Genomic DNA, 17,145 nt, shown 5'->3' with positions numbered 1-17,145 from the left:
CCAAAAAAAGGCATCAAGTTTTCTCACACGCCATTGTCTCCATACCATCACTCTGTTAAAAGTATGCCACGAAAAATGTGTATGTATGTTCAAGCAAAGAATTCAAACTGGGTTTCGCGCAGCACCGTTTCTTTTCCGCTCCGGTTCCTATTCCAAGCTAAAGAACTGGTCAAACCAAGAATCAAAGAAATGCACTGACCCATCCCTAGTAATTTTCTATCAATACAATAGGACTCAGGACGTTAAATTAGAACAACCATCAATATGACACCGCCATTATCTGTTTCAAATATCTTTGGTGCTTAAAAATCATGCGAGCGTTTACAATATTTTTACCTCAGCTACATGAGGAGTATTCAGGTAGATAGGGAGTATTGGGGACGGTTGATGAACTGTTTTGAGATAGGATGACAGCTTTAAAGAGGAAAGACACTTACAGACAATGCCATCAAAAATAGTGAGAAAAGGAGAAATGGTGCTGCCAGGTAAATGTCAAATTGCATAGAATCAGGACTTCTTGGAATTTTCATTGAATCAAATTGAGCTGCACAAATTGGCTTTCATAAAATGCAACTGAAGGAGTGTATACCAGTGGGGTAGACAGGAATTTCGTTCAGGGGGGTCCTAAGCCAGGGTGGAAAATTTCTGAAAAACAGGGTACTAAGTTGAGGGTTTTAAGCTAATTTTAACACTTTTCATAATCTTAAAAACGTTATTTATCAAAGAAATCTTTTGTAAACCCATGATTTTTCATTATTTTGTTTTCTTTTATGACAGAAATAAATTGTGATTTTATATTTCAGGGGAGGGGAGTCTGGACCCCCTGGAACTCCCCCCTTACTATGCCACTGGTGTATACCACAACTTTCGACAGGTTAATGTTTATGTACCCTAATTCAACAAGAAGAAGCTGTTATGGAGATATTATTTTGTATTGTAACTGGTAATTGGACATTTATGTCCTTGGAAAAGTCAGAAAGCTTTGAAACAACAATATTCCCATCTGAAGAACCTGTATTTCCAAAGATAAGATGGAATAACGCAATTAAAATGGCAATAAAACCTTGAAAACCGATTCATCACCTAGCTGTTGCAGTCATCTATATGGAAGATTTGGTGCTTAGCCAACCAGCTCATGAAATAAAACCTCCCATTAAACCATTTGAGGAATAACTCTTTTGAGAAAATGTTTTCTCTAGTAATTAATCCCTCTGGCATTGATGAAATTTGATCATCCTAATTCTGAATATGCATTTTTCTACATTCAGATTCAAACCTAGTTTTTAACAGATTATTTTATGTTTATGGAAATGCATGGGATAATTTGTTAGAATGTTTTCAGATATTTGATTTGGTTCAACTCAAAATCAATAACTTTGATTTGAACATGACTAATGGGACTCGCGAGAGAAAAAGATTTCACTTTGGTTGAGACATGTAAAATGATTGGCATTGACTTTTCTAAAGGCTTTCACAATGTTGCTCAAAAAAATTTCGGTTTCTTGGCAGTTCCACACAAGGGAATTTTTGAGGTGATGATGTCACGACCATATTCATTAAGAGGTCTAAAACTTCATCATCGTCATGGATACCTGACTTTGCAGCAGAACAACCAAACAAACATAACTTCTTTGAAACCCAACATTGGTCTGAGCACAAAAAATTTCCATGAGGCATGACGGATAAGAGTACAGCACACTCTGGATTATCCGGGCTAATGATGGGGAAAGACGGCACGAATAATTGGAAAACATGGATAATCCAAACTTAAACTTTTATTTTTTTAAATGTTCATAATTAAGGTAAATCGAGCAATTCATTATTATTTACACACATTTTTTGTTCTGTTATTTTGACTGTTTTCTGGGTTTACTAAGAGCTTTCTTTTTACGAGACCCCAATCTTTTCAGCGATGACATCATGATTGTGTTTGTATTCCCACTGCTACCATAAAAGACCTGGAAATGTGAGGCTAGGGAAAAGGAAAATGGAACTTCGGAATGCAGCGAGCACACGATCACATCCGTTTTAAGAAGGGGATTCTAAAGGAAATAATAACTTGGTGCATCCTAACATTAAACTGCAGTCCTTCTGGAGATTTTTCCTCCGATTTTATTTTTTATGAAGATCGCGGAAAACATTGAATGAGAGTGAAAATCATGCACAAATAATCCGCGACATGGATATGCCGCAGCCGGATAATTGGGAGTCTGCTGTACGTTCTCAAGCCCCGTACGTGAAAATGATTGATGCAAAGAAGACGAGAACTTTTCAGGAGGCACCTTTCAGACTTAGCTACTTCCACTCACCTGTGGGTAGCCAGCTAACAGACGATATTTGAAACGGATAATTAAGGATTAGGGAGACAGAACGATAAGCAGACACTACATTTCTTTCAGGCATCACAGGTGCATCACACTCTTGGCGTAGACCATCATGTAAGCAGGAAGATGAAAGTACTTGACAATGGGGTGCTACAGAGGAATGGTAGGAGATAAAAAAGTGCTAATTATTATTTACACAATACATGAACAGAGATGATGGTGGCCATAGGTTTCAAGGGACGATCTGGATATGGTAGTGAACAGGGGAGGATATACGAGGCTGGCAGGATAAGTGGTGTCTCAAATGGAAAGGACAAGGAGGAAAAGCAGGTGTGCATTAGTAAGTAAATGGAATAGATAGCGTGAGCAGCCAATAAAATACTTAGAAAAGTATTAAGTTACTTAAGAGGTATTAACAAAAACCTTGAAAAGATGAAGCAATAACACATTAAAATAATACGACTTTTACTGGAAGATGAAATGATAAGGCCCTCCCAAAAAACTTCGAATAAATGCCACAAAATTTTTTCTGATCATCCAGAATGACAAATTCATACCAACTGCCAAAATATCAAGCTTAATAAGTGGTAAGCACATTCCTCTTGAGTTTAACACAGGATAAGTCTCTTCACATGGGCCAGCTGATTTTTCGTTGGGATATTTTTCCAACAAAGCATTGGCCAATTGGGAGAGACTATAATGTGTATAAAACCGGAAGAGTTTACTATGCAACACTATCCACCAAGAAATCCTGATATTGTTCAACAACTTTTGGTCGAATCATCCACTTTTTCCAGGATTTCTACCCCATCCTTCCATATTTTATGGACAAGTTTTGCGCATGATGAAGTGTCATCAGGGCTGAAGAGAATCTCGTTTGGACCCAAGATGCTCGAAGCAGCATGCAATTACTAATTTCCATAAAATATGGATGGACATGTAAGAAATCTTAGTTTAAGTAGATTAACTTATATTTTCTTAGCCTAAAAATGATACAGATGGCAAAAGTTCAATTTTGTATTATTTGCTGAGTGCCTATTCTGTATCCCTTACAGATCAGTTTTTTGTTTTAAAGATGGTAATTTTAGATTGACAAGTACCTACACATCCAAGTTCCGAATATGACTTTTCTTCTCAACTTCCCAATGATTTTTTTCAGAGGAAATCAAAATTTTTAAATTTTAAGGCAGCCAAAAGTTACGTCTTGAAGCACATATTACTAGAACCCATTCCTTGCAAAGGACCTTTTGGGACCTGATTACAGATAAATAGAATATGATACATTTCTCAAATTAAGGGTAGTTTAAATACTAATCTCACGGTCAAAAATTATTTTAACACATTTTCTTATTCTTTAAAATCAATTTCCTTTGATAAAAACTTATGGCGTCATTTATAACTTCAATTAAAAAGCAAAAATAAAGGTGTGAACCTAGCATAATAAAACTAAAGGGTCGATTTGAAATTTTCAAAGGCACTTTGTATATTTAGATGACAATGTCATACCCTTACAGTTAAATTCCCCATAAATTTTATCTAGTTTGTTTTGCCTCGATGACTTCCAGAGGGTATGTCAATATAGGAACAACCAATCAAAATACTGAGAGAAGTTAACATACTAACTAGAAAGAGGTCTGCTTAAACCAATATAGGTATAACTGAACTGAAATACATGCAACAATTTTAAGACCACATCAGACGTTATTCAGGTACTCAAATAAAAATAATTAATGAGATACATACACTACTTGAGTTACAATCCAGTTAAATGAAAACAGCTGACAGGCACACAATTACTCATGTAATTTTCCCAACCTTACCAGCACATAATAATTTAATTACACTAAAAGCATTAGTTCAATACTTCTATCATGCAAAGTTTTCAAAGCAACAAAATCATACACTCATACTTTAAAAAATAATGCTAGAAAGAAAGCATAAAGCACATTAACAAGTTATTAGTAAATTATTTACATTGTTCCCAGCAGGCTTTACTAGAACACACCATGAAAAAAACTCAAGCGCATGCAGTCTGAATACTAGTTAGGCAAAAATAAAAACTTTTAAAAGCTTTCTTGCCTTGTGCTACCTACAACACAATCAGCCACCATATTCTCTTTATGGGATTAAAGAGATGTCTGAACGTTCTATGACAAATCACAGCAATAATACACTTTCCTTTTTATTTGAAAAAAAAAAAATTAACCAGCCAGTCCACATGAACACCAAAATCACATGAAACTCCCAATCAACCAAAAGCATAATTGAATAGGGCCACAACAAAGATCAGTAACAAGAAAAATTATAAATAAATTCTCACACACAAGAGTGAAGACAGGAGAGAGGAGACAAACAAGCAGAAAGCTACCAAAACAATGGAAGCAGTAGCAAAGCAGCAAAGAGAAAGTTTTTTTTTTACGTTTGTTTAAAGGTTCAAGCATTTGGAAAAAAATTCCTTTAGGCGAGCATGATCAAGCCAGGCCAAGGAGATGGGAAGTTAATTAAAGAGGGTTGACATTTCTATGCCTTGTTTGCTTCGCTGGCTTCTGACAAGGACAATCCTAATTAGTAAGACTAGCAAAATAGATTACCATACTTATTATGCAAAACAAATTAGTAGTTTATACCACAGCTAAAATGAGCTGCTGACCAACTAATAGCAACAATTCCTCAGGAGAGTAAACATTAAACACTAAACCGAAGATAACTGAGCAATCCTCAACCTTTACATTTGAGGCTGCTGATATACCTGATAAGTTACTCTTGAGTGGCATACAGTAAGGAAATGCAAGCTACAAAACCTCACTTATATTTAATAACCTAGGTACGTATCTTAGCAAAGTGAAAGGATCAATACAAGGCTAAGTTTAGCATGAGGGATTTCAAACTTCTTAAACTCCATTGAATACCACCATTTTAAAATAAACATTGTTTAACTTCAAGAAACATGAATTTTTGGGTATTTAAAAATTACTGCTGCAGCACTGAGCCAAGACTAATGTCCACAGAACGTCTCAATCACAAATCCAAGACATGCAAACACTCGCTACACACACAGCTCCTGCGTGGACTTAGATAGCAGAAACTGTATGAGCAGAAGCCAGCAATCGTCACCATAGAGGGAACAAGCACAAAGCAAACAAGGCATTCAGAGGCAAAGAGACAGACGTACAACAAAAGAAGAATTGAGATATTGTAGACACGAGGTGAACGAGGAAGGAAAGGAAGGGACAGTGAGGACAACATGGCGGGGAAGGGTTTTTTGTCACTTTTTTTTTTTGTCTTTCGTTATTTTTTTTCCATCTTATTTTGTTTTAATCAAGGGGTGACCAGGACACAGTCCGAGTGGTGGTCATCGCGTGACTTACCACCTGGCTGCTGATTGGCCGGCCCGGGTCGAGTCCTCTCGCACCCGCCAATGCCACCATATAATTGAGAAACGTGTCGACCCATACAAAAGTTGGGGTCGTGATGGGGTGGTAGGGGTGAGGTAGGGGTGTGGGGGGCAATCGGTTGCGGTGGGGCGGGCGGATAGGGAGGCGCCGGCTGGTGATGGGGGTGCGGCGGTTGGTGGTGATGCGGCTGGTGGTGGTGGAAGGCATTGTGGGGGGCGCCGCCCCCCCCGAGATGGTGAGGGTGCGTGGGAGGTGGGGGTTGCTGGGGGTGGTGGTGCATGTGATTGACATGCGGGGACATCGGGTGCGGGTGGTGGGCCGGGTGGAACATTTGCCCCCCGCACCGAGAGTCCCCCCCCTGGAGGTAGTGGGGTGGCGGGGGGTGGGGGTGGTAGAGGGGCGGGAGGTGTCCGGAGGGAGGAGGGGGATGTGGGGGCGGGGAGAGGAGGAGAGAGGAGCGTTCCTTGGTCGCCCCAAAAGGCCCCCGGGGGGAATTTACTCCACCTGCAACGGGGAGATGCCACAAAAGTGTAAGTAGATTCTTTTCTCTCATCCTTTATATATAATCCCTCTCCATCATTTTGGACACAAAAAAACCTGCATCAACTCTCTTTTTTTTTCTTTTTTTCGTTCAAAGTTTATATACCTTGCGCTGTAGGGAATAATTTGTTGGTAAAAACAAAACAACGGGTGGATGAAAAAGAATCAAGAGGGTGGGTTTTTTTGAGAGAGGATAAGGACCAATGAAAGGAGTGATGGGATGGCTGCAGAATGAAAGACACAAATGTATGTCCTCAAGATGGTTTGAATGGGGTCATCCATTTCAGTTTATGCCTATAAAACTACAAAAGACTGACTAACTCTTCGACAGAAGAAATGAACGACTTGGGTCTTTAGATTAATAATAGATTCCCTTGACCAGGATTGGTCAGGAAACGTTTCAACCACTTAAACATTGACTCAGCAAAATAGCCCAATAGGTGATCATCATGACAACAACACACTAAATTTTAATGAAGAATTAAACAATTCATCACATAACATAAAATCAAATATATGAGGACTTTTCTTCAATTTCCCATCGCTTGGGGATATGATCATGACTGAAGATGCCATTAGCTGCAATGAACTCAATCCATTTACTTTTTTAAATCAGCCCTAAATTTAATATTAATCCGAAAAAATCCTTCTACTCGCATCCATCAACTGGATTTGATAACAGCAAAGAGCTTTTCATTCTGATGAATGACCCCATTCTCTTGAGAATTATAGAATGATGTCTATTTCAAGTAGGGGAGAGGTTTTTCTAGGAAGATTAATTATCTTTAGGTTATTTTTCTGGATAGAGGTTTCAAAAAGGGGAGAGGAAAGCATGATGAGACAGGATAAGCATATACACACTGGCATTTTGGTAGTAACTTGGCGAACAACATGCATAAAGGCCATAGTTTATGACCTTCTGCAATTGAAATATAAAAGTTATGAACAATATTTAGCCAACTGTATGCAACACAAGAAACTTCATGTGACCCCTGTCCAGAAACACACACAATATATATATTCTTCAATCAGGGACCAAAATAATTTACCATGAGTAAATGATTAAAGATTCTTTTTTACAATTAATAGACACACGTTAATATTTTGATGATTGGCTATTTTACAGAAGCTCTCATCAGTAAGCATTTTGAAAAGAATTTAGTCGAATTGACAAGCCAATTTTGATAGTTACAGATGTAAAAGACAGCATTAATGGGAAAAAAGATCAAATCACCAAAAACCATTCAATGAAACCTTATTAGCATGTTCTTTCAACAACGTACTTTCACACACTCTTTATGGGGATAGCATTAGAATTAGCAATTGAACATACACACTACTCCATCAGAATGACCTCAAACATGGCTAAGTCCTAACTTAACAAGAGAATCATGACTTAACACTAAAACGTACTGTCTAACTTCAAAATAAGATTCTTGCAGATGGGGTCCATTGTTAAAAAATACATGAAAGAGTTCTATACTGCACCAACTTCAAACATTTGACCATAATATACAAGACTTTAAACATAGGCTACAGCATTATTTTTTTGCACCAAGTCGGAACTTACTAAAAAATTGTATTACCGAAGAAATGACCCACAAAAAATTTACTCTTTTAAAACAGGACCATAGGATACTCCTTAAAAAAGCAATAAAAATGAAAAATGCAACTCTTACTTAAAATATATGAATTTCTCAGAATTAGGAGAAATTAACTTCTACGTGAATCAAATTCCAGAATATATAGTATGCAATACAATTTCCTTAGTAGCATACCAAAATCAACTGCAATCACATTTTTCCATACAACTATACAATACATTACATTAGGTGAGAAGGGAAATCTGTGCAGAATATAGTGAAGGGCATAATATATATCATAAATATATTTTCCTTTTAACTAATGACCACAATAAAAGAGCAACTTACAAAGGCTAACCTATCTGAAGGGGAGATGCAGGGATTCATTTCATACAGAATGCATTTTGCGTTCCCCATGTGACATAACACAACCGATTTTGATTGCGAGTCACCCTATGGTAACTTCTTTCAGGCAGGCAATGTAGTTTCTTTCCACGAAACCACATACACAAGGAAAAAAATCGTGCTAGGCAATAAAAATTATGTCTGTAAGCTTTTTTACTTTTATAGCTCACAGAGTATAAGGGTGGTGGCGGTGAAGGAGGAATTGCACTAGACATGCTGATGAAAAACTGTTGATTGCACGGTTTCCAGGGGTTACGAATTCAAAGGGGATTTCAAATTGGTAGTCATAAACAGGGGGATTACACTATCAAGGAACATGCCAATAAAGTTTCACTGCAGTTAATGAGATAAGAAATTTCTTGCAGTCACATTTTGAACATAATCTAGGTTCTTTTAGGATGGGTTCGAGATACTATGTCCGATTAAGGACGCTCTATTGCAATCCTTAAAACCAAAACACCAATGTAAATAATGGGTGAAGGGTACCTCAAGTGAAACAGGATAGCCAGGATTCCAAAAGGTTTTAAGGTAACAGGACGTTGAGGAATAAAAATCTTAGGGGGTGCAAAGGTAGCATACTTAGGTTCAAAATTTCATTACCAACAAAATTGCATAAAAATATTCATCTAATGTACTTCATGCAAGAATTAAGTGAAGTTTTTATCAACTATTAAAAAAACACAGCCTTCTAGTACGAAAAAATTACTGTACACATGGTAGTACTAGAGAAATTATTCAGGCAAAAAACATGAAAAATTTTTATCTCATCTCTGAAAGTTGGACTCTCCAAACTAGTGGCTCTTCACAAACTTTTACAGTCTAAGTAGGCCTCACTAACAATAAAATCCATGAAAAGATTCAAATAAAAACTCAACTGCATTACAGTGCAATAAATGTTTTTTTCCGTGCAAGAGGAGGCCAAGGAAGCACACTGGATTCCCAACTTTAGTTACTCCTGAGCCTCGCAAAATCCACCACTGAAGAAACCAAAATTATAATAATAATATAATCATGATAATAATATACAAGTAAAGATCTCTCAGCTGCTAATGAATCACTACAAAAAAAAGATTGGAACAAAACAGCCACTCTATGGAAAAGTAACTACTTTTTGAGTGCACAAACTGGTAAAGAGAAAAATATATATATATATTTTTTAGTCTTACAGATAGACGTTAACATTAGCATCAGATGAAAAAATTAATACACACGCAAGAGAAGTTACAAACCATGCTTTATCTTACAAAAAAAAGGATTCTTTTGCAAATGTCACATCACCACTCCATATGAAACCATCCGTGGAGTGTGTGTCACTCACACTGGTTGCAAAATATTGTCACGGACTCCAAAGCCTCAGATTCCAATGATGCTCATCGCATATTTCCTTCGGCATGAATTCCTACCTATGATCACTGCCACCTGTGATAACCAGGAAAGTGACTTATACACTGCACTGTAAAACATGGTTAAGTAAATCAGCATTATCCTTCCAATTACGCCTGTTTCATAAAAATAATTTCCATCTCTTAACACTGGGATGGCATCTAATCAAGGAAAAGCGATGTTTAATTAAAAAATAAAACAGCATCAACATAGATTTCAAACAGATATTCAAAACAAAAAGGGTGAATCCTAGAAAATAAAAATAACAACACAAATGAAAAAATGAAGGTGCTCAGGTTGCATGGGCTATTTCAAACTGCTAGGAAAAGAATAATGGGTTAGGCAGCTATCGCTGGTGTACAGAATTAAAAAACACTTGTGTTGACAAAATATTTTCAGCGCGCATTACTCACAAAAGAAAATAAAGAAAAATGGTTAAATAGGAAGCCAAATAAACATGAAAGAGAGATGAGGAAAGCTCATAAAACAACTCCGCGTTATGGAATAAAGCCATGTTTGTCACAAAAAACCATTCTCTATACAAGATTGGCAAACAAAAAAACCATTCGTCTCAGTCAGGAAATCGGACTGTATGGCATTTGACGGCCAAACTAAGAGAAAATTTCTTTGTGTTCCCTGTTGTGAATGCATGCTTGATTTCTCGTGCAAAAAAATATTAGCCCGGGAAGGAGGGATCACCACTGCCAGGCTACCTTGAATCATACAGCAAAGGAAATCAAGGACATGATTGCAGGCACAGCTGCAATAGCTGATTCAACACAAGCGTTATTGAGTTTTGAAGGATGTGTAAATAAAAATAACAAAAAAAAACCGTCAGCACTCCAAGGAAAGATGTTTTTTTTTGTGGGTAGGAAGTAGAAAAGCAGTGTGTTAAAACAGGTACATATATATATAATGAAAAAAAATTAATGGATGGATGAAAACAGGCAGTGAGTGAAAACTGAAATGGAAAGTAAAACTTTTTAACACTCGCGAAGAATGGGTCGTGGGAAAAAAAAATCACAAATCAGACAATCGCTCACTTAAAGGCGGGGAAATAATTGGCCATCGGCACATCCGACAACTCTCCCCGAGGGAATGGCAAGAGGTGACGGAGGACTCACCCTGGGAAGAGGAGTTGGGCACTCCGGGCGCACTGATCGCTCTCTGCAAGCGCATCTGCTGCTGCTGTTGCTGGAACTGCTGCTGCTGAGTTTGGTAGGCGAGGGAGTTGTTGGGGGGCGAGACAGATCCCGGGAACCCCTCGATGAGGTACGACGCGTGTTGCTGCTGCTGCTGTTGTTGCTGCTGCTGCTGCTGCTGCTGGCCCCTCTGCTGAGCCTGACTTCCCGCCCCGCCGCCCGACGACAGGGCTCGACCTCCGCCCTGTTGCTGCTGCCGTTGCTGAAGGTAGCCACCACCTCGGCTGCCACCTCCGACCCCTCCTCCGCCTCCACCGCCATAGTTACCCTGATGGTCACACCGGGAGAAAGGGAAACAGTATTAAGATATGAAACACACACCCAGTAAGTCCTCAACACGATGCAATATGAGACCTTCTCCGTAGGTTGAATTTGTTCCCAAGTTCAAAAAACTTAAGCAAGGAATCCAAAAGTGCAGTTATCCTACAGAGAGTAACACTGCATTACAATTTTGCATTACCTCACGACAGTATCAAAGCTGTTGGAATCTAAAGAATTTTGCTGCTCGCGGGAAGGAAAAACAGGTGTAATGCTGAACAGCTCCTGACTTTAAAACAGTTAAATTGATATGTACTTTGTTTAAACAGTACCCAAAGGGCGAGTTCCTCTACGCCACACCACATTTCATCAGCTAACCTCAAATGAGGAAAATTTGAATTTTTTGAATGCTTGTATTTTTGAAAGTTTGTAAATTGAATGTTTGTACGTGGAGGACTTAGTGAATTTTAATGGATAAAAATATTTCAGAGATACAATAACATGAACTTATAAAAATAATTCACATACAGGTCTTGTTATGAAAATGCAAGTATCATTATCAGAATTAGGTGAAATTGAAATGTTTACAAATTAATTTCATTGCAAGTAAACCTTTAAATACAAAGGAAGTCCTCCAGGTGGCAAGTAGGATGGGCACTGAATGAGGTATGCTCTCAATGCAAAAAAGCGTCTTGGGATTCTAACTGGGCGTCCGGCTCCATGACTGCCAATGTTTCAAAAGGGACACTCACTCTCTGTTAACTTGGCTGGTGATATTGTGCATTTTCCACTGGCGATGATATACCATCGGTATGGGAGGTCACGAGTCCCACGATTGGTTGGTTGCCTTTCTCTCTCTCATCAATAAGTTGACCAATTACAGGGCACCTGACTTCCTGCACCAATGGAATATAATCACCAAGGACAGTGGCGCAGCCAGGAATTTCGTTCGAGGGGGGTCCAAAACCAGGGGGGGAAATTTTTGAAAAACAGGGTACTAAGTAATGGGTTTTAAACTAATTTTAACAATTTACATAATCGAAAAAAACTTCATTTGTTAAAGAAATATTTTTTAAATTCATGATTTTTCAATATTTCGTTTTCTTTTATGAATAAAAATGATTGTGTTTTTATATTTTGGGGGGGGGTCCGGACCCCCCAGACCCTTCCTCTGGCTACGTCACTGACCAAGGAAATTGCACAATATCTCTAGCCCTGATGTTAGAGAGGAGAAGCCCCTTCAACACGTCTACAATCACAAAGCCAGTCACCCAGTTGGAATCCTGAGAAGTCTTTCTGAAGATTAGGTATACGGCAGGAAAGGTCCACACCTTCATCATACACTCTCAATTTGTTTCATCTCTGACGTTCTTACCGTGAGTTGAGCATTGAGCATGGGATTCTGCTGCTGTTGCAAGCTGAGCCGCGCCACCTGAGCTTGCGTCCAGCCGACAACGCCAGCACCACCACCACTCCCTCCACCAGAGCCTCCTCCTCCAGATGAACCCATCCCAGAGTTATAACCTCCCTGAAGCTACAGAGAACACAAGAAATTTAAAAGACCATTACATTAAAAGTTTAACAAACTATTACATTAATTAAAAAAACAGCAAAAACTCTCAGACACTAACCCTCCTGCATACTCAGTAAATATGTGAAAAATGCTAATCAAAAGAGTAATACAGTAGTAAAACCTCACATATGAAACTTTCAGCGGACCTCCAAAGTTTCGTAAATGAGGAAGTTCCATGATCAAGGCTTTATGCTGAGAAGAAACAAACCCTTTTCAACTGTCTGATTTTAGTTAGAATTTCTAGTCTAGTAATTCGCATGCCTGGAAAAAAAGTTTTCATTTTTGATAGGCATCTTTTTCACTGATGTTCACTACACTGGTGGATTAGGAGTTGGAAGCATGCCAGAGTTAATTGAAGAGAAAAGGGAGAATTGTTATCTCTACCAACATTTTCCAATGCAATTTTATATTTCATCACTTCAGTATGCTTAAGCATGTGGCATAAGCATTATTTTGCTTTTAATTTACCATAAGAGAACCCTTGAAATTAGTTCAGAGGAAAGGTATTGCTTACCCTTAGGGCTACCTGTAAAGTAGGAAACATGAACGTAATCCACCCCTGGTATATTATCATGTAGTTATCAATGACAAAATTCCACAACAAACAAAAAAACTGATTGAAATAATTTTGCATTTCAAAGTATTCATTATCATGCCTGTTGGGAAATACTGTGAATTTGATGATTGACAATGGTCTCCATCTTTGGACTGCTGACAAGTAATGATGATGTTGTCGGGTTCAGAATTTTCAAATTTCTAAATTTCAATAAGCTCTTTTATTACTCATATTCAGTGCTTATGTTTTCCGGTATTCATGCAATTTATCGCCACAACATGCATCATTAAATGTCTGTGCAAGGGGACTGCATAGAGAAGACCCAATTCTATCCCACAGAACATTAATACCTGTTGCCACTCTGGTCGCATTTTAATCAGCTTTTAAAAATGTCCGCTGAACGGTGATGCGTGCAATACGATCTACTTTTTCCCAATACTTTGCAGTAAGGCCATTGCAAATTCAAGGAATTGCATTGAAGAGTTGTGAATTTGATAAATAAAATGATCATTAATGTAAATTTTGGTCGACACCCATCATTATGCCGGCCTCGGTGGCTCGGGTTAAAGTCCTCGCCTGCCAAACTGAAGGTCGCGGGTTCGAGTCCAGCCTGGGTAAGTTACCCTTATCCAGGGCGTGGATGTTTGTGATTGTTAAATGTTATCAACCCCGATGTAAAGGCCGAACAGTGCTGTTTTCGGTGGTGTGTGAAATAAATAAAAACTAAATAAATAAATTATACCTTATTTCCCCAGGAAACTCGGATCACTTAGTCCGTGAGCGATGCAAGTGGTGACTTTTGCAACCCATTCAAATGCACATTGGGTGACAACACATTTATAGGCCGACTTGAGGAACCTCTTTTTTAATATTCGCGTGTCTGCGTAACAACGATGAATTAATAGTATAACAATTATTAAATTGAGACCAAGGCCTTACCTGAGGAATGCGTGGGGAGAGTTGTGACTGTTGGAAGGAGGGCAGTCCCCCACTGCCTCCCCCTCCTCCACTGATATTATTTGAACCTTGAGACTGGTGGGGTGATAACCTCGCCTGGGGACCACTGTTCCCCTGGCCCTGACCAAAACCACCCATACCGGACCTGCAAGTAATTGAAACAAACACAAACGTGAGAAAAAGAAGTCAAGGAGAAATAAATGGATATATTCACAGGGGGTGAGCACTTCTGATCCATTACTTTGCACAGAAGAGGACTGCTGAATGCCATTTTTTTCTTCTACATCTGTCCAGAGATCTGATACATTAATATGAAAAAATATAGGGCACGTTACATTATAACAAAGATGTATACATATATTATTCACAATGAAATGCTTTCACAGGCAGTGTTATTGAGGTCCTTTTCTGTATCTTTCCTATTCTTTTATGGAATAGAACAGATAATTTCGTAAGTACATATTCAGTTACGACTTAAAAGCATTAATTTTTTAAATTTCTTTTATAAAAAGTGGTAATTTATTGAACAATTTTAAGCCCATTTCTTCGGGTCCCATTTTAGCTACTCTTGTAAGTACATAACTGTAAACGATATCATTTTTTTATCCTTGTGTGGAGTGAGTGGAATGCACTGTTAACATCAAAATTAACAATGTCATTCTTCACATACATGACAGTAGAAATATATAAATACCCTTTTTCCAGACTTATCCCTGATTTCTGGTATATTTAATTTCCCTGACTTTATATCAATGGCAAGGAAGTTGCGTGTAGGAATTTTAAGGAAAAATTCTGCAAGGTAAACTGTGTAATTAAGTCAAGTAGTAGATATAAAGTCAACTTAAGACTAATTCATGCTACTCCATGCCTCTCAGCCCAGGATTTCAACAACAAACCCACCATAACCGCTCATACCCAACAACACTATTGGCCATTAAACCACATTTTTCATCTTTTTGGTGTACTTACAAAGTTTTTCATTGATTAAAAATAGTTTTGAATTGATTTGAGATTTAAAAGCTCATAAATATACCTCGTCAAAGTAAATGAGAATGTACATGAATCGAATTTAGTTTAAGATGCATCAGAGCATTGATTTGTGAAGTTAATTTTAAGTCAACGGTAAATCTTGTGATTCACGGAATTCTGTTCAGACTATCATGTTATTAAGAGTTATTAGTGCATTGCAAGAGATATTTTTAAATATAAGACATTTTATCATATCCATGGTACAATCGCATAGCATGCTCCGCAGTTAACTGAAAGGTTAGCGGTTCAAGCCTACCCGGGGACATTTGCCGGCCTCAGTGGTGCCGACGTAAAGTCCTCGCCAGACAAGCCGAAAGTTGGGAGTTCGAGTCCCACCTGGGTAGGTTGTCCCTATCAAGGGTATGGAGGTTCATGCACGTTTAATTGTTTAATGTTATGAAAATCCCAATGTAAAGGCCAACTAGCACCGTCTTCAGTGGTGTGGCAAAAAAAAGTTTGGCTTCATTATTTGGGCTAAATATAATTTGTATACCTCGTATAAAAAGTTCTTTTCCCATGAAATGTGAGGAGACTATTAAATAAATAAATAAAGAAAGAAACGGGAGGAGATGGAATGAATGCCATCCTTACCCAGCAGGTGAGAAGCCTTGCTGGCCCAATGGAGAGGGAAGCTGCGCATGAGGAGAGTACGGAGGCTGTTGTGATTGCTGCTGATTCATCCTCTGTTGCTGCACGCTTCCCGGTGAGATCTGAGGGCCTGTGCCACTTCCCAAAGGACTGCCCAACATCCCTGAGGCCGGGCCGTAGCCAGGCGAAAGCTGCGAATCTGGAACACTAGTGGAACGCTGCAACAAGAGATGAAACAACATTTTAGACACTCCATTCGAAAATCAGAGATCATGGTGTCGAAAAAACTATACAACTCAAGCATAATAGCAAATTTTAAAGACTTAAGTTTCCTGTATCTAAGGTCAGGGAAGGCTCTACCTTATCCTGATATATGATAAGACTTTTTCCACTGAATTATCATATAGATGAGTTCTCAGGCGAGTCTGGGTCCGTAGCTGTCGATATTTCAACAGGAGATAAATACATAATCATTAGAGCTTCGCATGCTGATTTGAGAGTTGGACTATATAAAATACTACCCACTTTCATTGCCATTTTAATTGCATGCAAAATACATTGACACCTGCACAAAGACTACTCGAGAAAAAAGATTTAAGAAAAGCTTTTGAAGGAATCCCTTATAAAAAATGACTTTTTCCAGAATACAAGAATATTTAGAGATATGCATTCTTTGCATGCAATCACCTTTTTTCCTTGTTGCATTGCAAACAATTGTATTGTGAATTTTAAGAAAACTCATAATTGGAACATTTAGTGTTCATTTATCATTAAACAAATCCCATAAAATTGCGATATTGTTTACGTTGTGAATAAAATTATTAATCATTCTGAATTAAGTAAGTGTTTTCATGGTGTAGTGGTTATCACATCAGCTTTGCATGCAGAAGGTCCTCAGTTCGATACTGAGTGGAATCAAATTTATAGGAACCTGAATAGCATAGTGGTCTGCACAGTGGCCAGGAAGGCCTATGATTCGTGGTACTATTCCTGGTCCAGAGGAAATTTTTTGCCTACCACGGTGGTGCCGGGGTAATATCCCCAACTGCCAACTTATAGGTTGCAAGTTCGAATCCCGCCAGGGTGGATTTATCACCATTCAGGGCGTGAATTGGCACATTGGCACCTTGAGATACAAATGCCCTGACATATGAGAAATTTGAGATACATGCCGTCAAGCTAGCGAAGTTTCGATTAGAAATAGATGCAAAATTTGAGATACCAGGAACAGCAGACTGCACCCCTGTACACGGCAATAAAGGCAAAGACCAGTGAATAAAAAAGCATAGGCTAAAATTTAGTATACGGTAGCATTTAAGTTGGGTATAAGTTGCATTTAAGGGACCAAAGTA

At 38.4% G+C, this 17,145-nt stretch overlaps 1 protein-coding gene across 5 annotated transcripts in view; it reads right to left on the bottom strand.

Moving 5' to 3' along the window:
* Positions 1-17,145, bottom strand: part of LOC124168024 (nuclear receptor coactivator 2-like) — a 304,024-nt gene that overhangs the window by 27,139 nt on the left and 259,740 nt on the right. For 4 of the 5 annotated variants that reach the window (XM_046546108.1, XM_046546109.1, XM_046546110.1 and 1 more), the window contains 5 exons: positions 15,797-16,011; positions 14,159-14,321; positions 12,466-12,624; positions 10,755-11,100; positions 5,693-6,223 (listed from right to left, as the gene is read on the bottom strand). In XM_046546108.1, the coding sequence (XP_046402064.1) occupies positions 5,693-6,223; positions 10,755-11,100; positions 12,466-12,624; positions 14,159-14,321; positions 15,797-16,011 (1,414 nt within the window). The remainder of the gene's footprint in view (positions 1-5,692; positions 6,224-10,754; positions 11,101-12,465; positions 12,625-14,158; positions 14,322-15,796; positions 16,012-17,145) is intronic. The other variant, XM_046546111.1, reaches the window with a different exon arrangement.

The sequence above is a fragment of the Ischnura elegans genome, chromosome 11 (assembly GCF_921293095.1).
Source record: "Ischnura elegans chromosome 11, ioIscEleg1.1, whole genome shotgun sequence".
NCBI classification, from domain to species: Eukaryota; Metazoa; Arthropoda; class Insecta; order Odonata; family Coenagrionidae; genus Ischnura; species Ischnura elegans.
The sequence above is the reverse complement of the archived record's forward strand: the minus strand, read 5'-3'. Positions and strand labels throughout refer to the sequence as shown.